Source organism: Monopterus albus, unplaced genomic scaffold (assembly GCF_001952655.1).
Source record: "Monopterus albus unplaced genomic scaffold, M_albus_1.0 scaffold265.1, whole genome shotgun sequence".
NCBI lineage: Eukaryota > Metazoa > Chordata > Actinopteri > Synbranchiformes > Synbranchidae > Monopterus > Monopterus albus.
In genome coordinates, this window is record NW_018128145.1 from 321,781 (window position 1) to 330,112 (window position 8,332).

An 8,332-nucleotide genomic window follows, 5' to 3' on the forward strand; every position below is an offset into this window, starting at 1 on the left:
ACTTCAGATCATCTGCTCTGCTGCTTGCTGTATGATCTCCAGATATATCTGCAATAAAGGTAATAGTGCATTTTGATATTTGGTGTGTGACTGAAATTCTTTCCACTATCTGGACTCAAGAGAAGTCTGGGACTTCACAATTTGGGGACTCGTCCGGGATAGTGGAAAGGACAATTGGGAGAAAGGAGTGTCTTTGGGTTTCAAAGTCTGAGACAGCCGGCTGTGTGAAAGGTTTAGGCTCCTACTGAAAAGCCTGATTGATTTTTGACAAATTTTCTCAGACTGCGATAATATAAGGACTACTCAGAAATTATATTTTGGTCAAAATTGGGTTTGAGTCCCGATTGTTGAAGGTAGAGAGTCTGGGACACTACCTGCGTCACAGTTGTATTGTTTTTCCTTGCGGTTGGTCGTGCCCACTGTATGCTGACGAGCTGCAGGTAACCGTGTCCGAGGGACTGGTATAGACTGGGTTTGAGATCCCCGGGGTGTCGAGGACCCCCGAATTCTGCTGTTGGTCATAGCCAAATTTTTCCTTGCGGGTTGGTCGTGCCGCCAAAATATTGAGACAGGGTCCAATATTATAGGACAGGGTCCTAGACTGGGTTTGAGTCCCGAGAATTGAGGAATCTCGAATGCTATATTGGCTGGGTTAAATTTATTAAATTACCTTTGAAGCAGTAAAATGGACGAGGAATTTGATAGGGAAACAAATTATGTAGTCCCCAAGATGAGGAGTGGAACCCTATAGATGTGCAAATACAGGCTCTTTTAAATGCAATGAAGACGTCGGGGGACATTGATGACAAAAAGGAAAAGGAGGTTAGAGGAAAAATAAAGGATCTTATGGAGGAGAATGGATATGGGATGCAAGAATGCAAACCATTGTGTAGATTAATGTGGAGAATTAGCAAGCAGAAGAACGTGTCAAAAACTGAGGAGGAAGGAAAATTGAAGGATGGATCACTGTTTAACCGAGGTAAGTATGAGAAGCGCATTAAAGAATTAGATAAAGAGATTTAGTTGTGTCTGAAATGGGCAATAATTGCCCAAGGTGATGAGCATATGTGTAAAAAGAGGTAAGTGGAGGACAGGATGTTGAACAGCTGAAAAGTGCAAAACAACCTCCAATTTACAGGAGGAAAGCGGAACGCCAGCTGCTTCCGCTCCTCCAGGCTTGTCAGGACTGTATCCTGTATGGGATGTACATGGAGGAGAATTGATAGTAACTGAGAAAAAATCATCAAATCCATTTCTGTCTGAAAATATTGTTCCTGAAGATCCTTTCGAACATAGGAAGGACAGAGAATACTCCAACGTTAATAATGATGAGGCTGAAGGGCGGTGGTGCTCAACCCCTGGTTCGCGGACCTCCGCGGCCACCCAAGGCAGACTGCGGTCCGCTGAATTTAAGCTTTTGGAAAGGGAAGAAGAGGGTAGAGTGAAGGAACAACAGATGCTGAAAAGGCTTAGACGGGACAAAATCAGCTTGGAAAAAAGTTTACAAGCATCAGAGCGCCAGGTGTCTGAATTAATGGGAAAACTTGACAGCTCTAATGAAAGAGGTAAGTTATCTGATAATCCTGATGTGCTGAGTATGGAGAAGAGCCTCAATGACGCAGAACAGCGCATTTCTAAGGCAGTTGAAAGACTGGAAAGGAAAATAATTAAGGAACTGGCAAGAGATAAGGAGGAAGAGGATGATGAACCACCAATGGCATCACTCTACCCCCTGGTAGATGCAGGGTCTAAGGGCTCCACTGATGTCGGATTCTTGGTTTCACACACCCCGATTTCTTTTTCCATTGAGTCTCAGGACCCCATTTGGGTTCCCCAGTATCCCACCAAGTTGATGGCTGAGGAAGGTATCTCTGATACCATCCAGGGTCTTTTAGAATCTGGTGTTCTTATTCCCACGTCCTCCCCTTGGAACACCCCCATTTTGCCAGTCCCCAAGCCCGGCTCCACTAAGTATCGCGTGGTTTATGACCTAAGGGCTATTAATGATGTTGTTACCACACCTGTTTGCCTGTACCTAATCCCCACACTGTCCTGTCTCAGCTCTCCCCTGATCAGACTTGGTTCACTTGCATTGATTTGGCACATGCTTTCTTCTGCCTTCCCCTGGCGAAAGAGTTGCGCCCTATCTTTGCTTTCACATTCAGAGGCTCACAATATACTTATACGCGCCTCCCACAGGGTTTTGTTTTGTCACCAGGCCTCTTTAATCAGGCCCTCAAACTGATTTTATCTGACATCCAGCTCCCAGATGGTACCACTCTTGTTCAGTATGTAAATGACATACTCATTGCCTCTACCACCTCTCATTCATGTTTACAAGTGTCTCTGGCCATGTTACAAAAACTTGCTGAGGCTGGTTTCAAGGTCTGCCGCTCCAAACTCCAGCTCTGTAGGGCCACTGTCTCATTCTTGGGCCGTACACTGTCTAGATCTGGTACCTCCCTTTCTCCTGCTCACCGTGATTCTATTCTCCATCATCCTAAGCCCAGTACTGTCAAAGACATGCTATCTTTTCTTGGCCTCACAGGCTACAGCCGCCAGTATATTCCCAACTTTGTGGGCTTAACCGCCCCCTTGCGAGCAATGGTTCACTCATGTGGTATGCGCAATATGGCTGCTTCTCTTCCCTGGGATGTGCCAGCTGAAGAGGCTTTCATACACCTCAAACAGGAACTTGCCCTTGCCTCATTGGCAGCTCCAGACTATACCCAGCCCTTCTCTTTGGATGTTTCTGTCCAGAATGGCATTTGCAATACCATTCTGTACCAGAAAAAAGGGGGACAGAGGCAAGTGTTGATGTATGTTAGTACAGCCCTTGATACTATGGAAAAAAGACATCCTGACCGCACACAACATGCTGCAGCAGTCACCCGAGCTTTGGAGAAAACAGCTCACATGGTACTGGGACACCCAGTAACGGTGCACACTTCACATAGTGTAGTAGCATATGTACCATCACAACTTTTTACATTAACATCACTAAGACAACAGAGGTTGTGCAAAACCCTGGAAGCCCCAAACATCACTTTCAGCCATGAGGGAATCAATATGGCTGACCACATGGCCTCAAAGGGGGATCAGCGGCACAAATCCACAGCGAAATACCAGTGGTTCCATACTCTCCTTGTTTGCCCAGTGGCAGCCATGGATATCTCACCTGCATCCCTTTGTCTCTCCTCCGGATGCTCCCCATGTCACCCTCTTCTATGATCGCGATGGAGATGTCACATATGAGACCCTGTTTGAGGAAAGTTTGGCAGAAACAGTTCACCTCCTGCACACAACTGACATTTATGTTGGCAAAGAAGGGGTTGCTGCTCTGGCCCACTTGCCAGAGAGCTTAGCTCCCTGGTACAGGATGGACACTGTCTCTGTTCCACATGTTCCCCTTGCCCTTCATCCAGGGCACCAAGCCAAAGAACTGGGGCCAAAGATTAAGGCCCGTAGTGAAGTATCTGATTGGACTTCTACTCAACTTCCTGGTATTCTCCCTCCGCACAGAGCTACCGCATTCGTGCCTCTCGTTGTGACCACATTATTTTGGCTCATTCACTCATTTCTAGGGAACATGGTTGTGAGGCCACGGATCACCCACAGGCTGAGACTCTCTTTGCCACCCTACCACCCTCTTTGTGGTCTAAGGGCTCCACTGATGTTGGATTCTTGGCCTCGCACACTCCGATTTCTTTTTCCATTGAGTCTCAGGACCCCATTTGGGTTCCCCAGTATCCCACCAAGTTGATGGCTGAGGAAGGTATCTCTGATACCATCCAGGGTCTTTTAGAATCTGGTGTTCTTATTCCCACGTCCTCCCCTTGGAACACCCCCATTTTGCCAGTCCCCAAGCCCGGTTCTACTAAGTACTGTGGGTGGCTGTGGCTCACGAGGTAGGGCAGTCGTCTCCTGACCAGCAAGTTGGTGGTTTGACTCCCAGTCTCCCCGCATGCCTAAGTGTCCCTGAGCAAGACACTGAACCCCGAATTGCTCCCGGTGGCTTGATTAGCGCCGTTGTGTGGCAGCTGTCGTCATCGGTGTGTGAATGTGTGCGTGAATGGGTGAATGGTGGTATGATCTCCCTGTAAAGCGCTTTGGAAAAAAGCGCTATATAAAATGCAGTCCATTTACCATTTACCACATGGTCCATGACCTAAGGGCTATCAATGATGCTGTTACCACACCTGTGTTGCCTGTACCTAATCCCCACACTGTCCTGTCTCAGCTCTCCCCTGATCAGACTTGGTTCACTTGCATTGATTTGGCGAATGCTTTCTTCTGCCTTCCCCTGGCGAAAGAGTTGCGCCCTATCTTTGCTTTCACATTCAGAGGCTCACAATATACTTATACGCGCCTCCCACAGGGTTTTGTTTTGTCACCAGGCCTCTTTAATCAGGCCCTCAAACTGATTTTATCTGACATCCAGCTCCCAGATGGTACCACTCTTGTTCAGTATGTAAATGACATACTCATTGCCTCTACCACCTCTCATTCATGTTTACAAGTGTCTCTGGCCATGTTACAAAAACTTGCTGAGGCTGGTTTCAAGGTCTGCCGCTCCAAACTCCAGCTCTGTAGGGCCACTGTTGTGATGTGTTTGGAGAACTTCACTGTCCAGTAAAAGTGCCCTTGATAGTAGCTTGCCACATAGAATCACAGTATATTTTCAAGTACTGAGTAGGGCCATTCTGTTTGGTGGCAGGGAGCGACAGAGGTAGAATCACTTTTTTCTCAAGTACTATATCACATCACTTTGTGCACCATTGGGCTTCTGTATTATTGAATCAAGATTGTTTGTATTCTGGTGAGTTAGCTTATCCTCCAAAGACAAAGGCAACATGTTTTGGTATGGTAAGTGGTGGGTTCTGGGGCTCCTGACTCTGAACTCCCCCACCTACATAGACGCCATTGGGGTTCCGCGTGGGGTTCCAGATGAATATAAATTAGCTGATCAAATTAGCTGCAGGTTTTGAAAACCTTCCAATTATAGCGGCTTTGTTTCCTGTCACCCCTAATAAGAATGTGGACCGCATTAACTATGTTCACTATAATGTATTGCGTCTCGCCAATCGCACAAGAGATGCTGTGGAGGGCCTCTCTGAGCAAGTGGCTCCCACTTCCCTTATGGCTGTTCAGAACAGAATGGCTCTAGACATGCTGCTAGCAAAAGAGGGTGGTGTGTGCGCAATGTTTGGAGAGATGTGCTGCATTGAAGGCAGAGACAAAGATATGAACCCTAAACAAATGATGCCATTACTGGGTCAGGACGAGGGTGTTGATGAGTGTGAAAAACTCCCTGCCTACACAGAGAAATAAGGTGTGGTCTCTTTTGAGATCAAAAGGGGGAAATTGTGGAATATTAACGGCTTGCTGAGGTTGTGGCATTAACAGAAGCACTCAATTACGCCAGAGACCAGGCAGTGACAGTTTTTTCTGATTCTGCGTATGCAGTGGGTGCTGCACTTGTGGAACTACCCCAGTGGGAAAGAGCAGGTTTTCTAACGGCTGGAGGAAAACCAATACACCACCAAGAGGCCATGAGAGCTCTCGCTGAAGCGCTGCGACAACCCAGTGTGGTGGCGGTGGTTAAGTGCAAGGGACACAGCACAGGAAAAGACCAGGTAAGCAGGGGAAACCAGGCAGCAGATGCTGCAGCAAAAAAGGCGGCAGGATACAGACCTCAGAGTATGCTTGTTGCACAGGGCGAGGGAGATCCACCAGTTATGTGGATATTGGATAGTGAAAGGGTGAAAGCAGAACAAGGGAAGGCTTCCCCTGAGGAACGAACTGTCTGGGTAGAAAGAGGTGGCTGTCAGACTAGGTCTGGCCTATGGGTAGGTCCAGATGGACGCCCGATCTTGCCTTCAGGCTTGAGAGCAACTGCTCTGGCAGAGGCACACGGTCTCAGCCATGTGGGGGATTTGCAGATGGTGAGAAATTTGTGCCATTGGTGGCACCCTTTCCTGCAAGACATGATGAAAAATTATGTTAGGGAATGCTCTATTTGTTCACATTTTAATCTTAGACCCACTGTAAGGCCTGAGCAGGGTGGGTTCCCTATCATGACAAGGCCAGGACAGGAAGTGACTATTGACTACACAGACATGGGGAACACAGTGAGGGGTATGAGATATCTCTTGGTATGTGTGGATAAACTTACTGGCTGGCCAGAAGCATGGCCAGCTAAAAGGGAGGACAGCAGAACAGTGATCAAACACCTCATTAATGATTATATACCACGACATAGATTCCCTGAAAAAATCAGGTCAGACAATGGTACCCACTTCAGAAACAAAGACCTGCAGGAGGTGGAAGCAGCTCTAGGGCTGAAACATGGGTTTGGGAGTGTTTATCACCCCCAGTCACAAGGGAAAGTAGAGCGAATGAACACCCTCAAACAAAATTGGCTGAAATCTGTGCACAGACCAAACTGAATTGGGTAGACGCTCTCCCACTGGCCCTCATGTCAGTAAGACAGTCTGTTAATTCCTCCACTGGATTCACTCCATATGAGCTCATCACTGGCAGACAGTTTCCAGGACCAGCATCCAAGCTAACATGGGTTTCAGGTAAGCCAGACACACACAACACCCAACAACTGTATGAACAATTAAAATCTCTTGTTCACAGCTTCACCAGTCTAGCTACTGTCGCGACCATACTGATCCACACACGGCTGAATGGGTCCAGTTGAAAGTGATAAAGAGGAAGTGGAGTGAGCCACGGTGGACAGGACCATACAAGGTGACTGAGAGAACATCGCACGCAGTTCGCCTTCAGGGCAAGGGAGAAACGTGGTACCACTGGAGCCAGTGTGCCCCTGCGGAGGCACCGACAAGACCTCTGACAGAAGTCCAGGCAGACCTTAAACAGGTGAGAGAAGGGGCAGAATAATCCCCTCACCTGTTTGACACACAGGCAGTCTACCCTGTTGTGTTGAAGACAGAAGACCAGGCATAGAAGCAGACGAGCAGGTGACAACCTACATGAGCAGTGACAGCTGCCCTGACCATTTGGTGCCGTGGGAAGACGAAGATCTCTACACTCAAGATATTATTCAATACAGAGACAAAGACACTTTCTCCCCCTCCCCACCGGTTCCTAAACTAAGCTTCATTACTGCATGGGATACTGTAAGTGTGATATTTTTGGACAATTACTCCAACCCCCAAGGTTTCCATTTGCTACTGATTTTACACCTGAAACTAGATATTTTTGTAAGGTGAAAGTGGGACCATTTACATTCACAGTAGGAAGTGACAGGGGAAGAGTGACCTTCATAGATGATGATGTGAAAGGCCCAAGTAAGCATTCCCATCATTTTGTACATCATTGGGCAAATATTCACTTAAATCAGGACTGCCTATACTCAGGGGAACTTAATTACCCGGGTAGCCCCAAGCAGAAGAAACTAAAATGGTTTGGCATGGTCGATACCCACCCCCCAGGGGGGTTTTGGGCATTCTCATATTAATAACCTTGCTGGTTGTTACTCCCATACTCTGGTGGGAGAAACATGCTTGTACCACATTAAGTAAAAGAAATCTGAACCAGCAGAAGGAGCCTGACTAAGTATGGAGGGCTAGAATTAAAGTATGTGAAAGGCACAAATGTAAGTTATCAGTTTCATTGGTGTGATGTGATATCCTGTGGGAAAGAGGATAAATGTGAGTAGGGAGAACATGATATCTATCTGTGCCCAAACTCCTTACGTAATCTTGGCTGTCAAAGGAAACGGACAGGATCCGGTGCAGGGTGTGACAACTGGGGTCAGGTGTCTCATTGGACCGGACAGGGATGGATGGTCACCACCGGGGTTGGGTCTGACCAGGTCAGCTCAGAGTAAGATAAAATTCACCAAAGGTCAGTTACAGTATACAACCAAAGGTCAGTTAAGATGTAACTTGTTGCTTCTCTCCATATTCGATCTCAAGGATCCGGATATCAGCCCGGGTAGTTCAGGAACACATTACCTTGCGGGGATCTGGACCAATCTGGCTACACGCACGAATGACACTCTTTACTTTGTCTTGGGGGTGGACCGAGTTGGCAGGGATCCCAAGGGCCTGATAAAGCTAAGTTTCCAGAATCCAAAAACCCAGACAGAAAGTTCACAGCTGCAGACTAAGTCCTCCCAAGATGTGTCAGGAGGGAGTACATCCCCTGAGGTAATCCCCATAGACTACAACAAAATTACTCATAGAGATTTAATCAAGTTGGCCACGGGCTATGATGAGAAAAATGTTTGGCTTGATTGGCTTACCAAAACTGCTAAAGAACAGGGTATGGAGGATTGTGTGGCCTGTGCTTCAGCTAG

General features: G+C 47.3%; 1 protein-coding gene across 1 annotated transcript; it reads left to right on the forward strand.

The window, feature by feature from the left end:
• The first annotated feature begins 897 nt into the window (after positions 1-897).
• On the forward strand, positions 898-8,326 carry LOC109972658 (uncharacterized). Its single transcript, XM_020621667.1, is given in 9 exon segments — positions 898-979; positions 1,281-2,018; positions 2,021-3,147; positions 3,426-3,503; positions 3,664-3,908; positions 4,442-4,451; positions 5,391-6,411; positions 6,414-6,647; positions 6,650-8,326. Coding segments are annotated over 9 exon segments (3,795 nt in total). The 3' UTR covers positions 6,910-8,326.
• Positions 8,327-8,332: the final 6 nt, after the last annotated feature.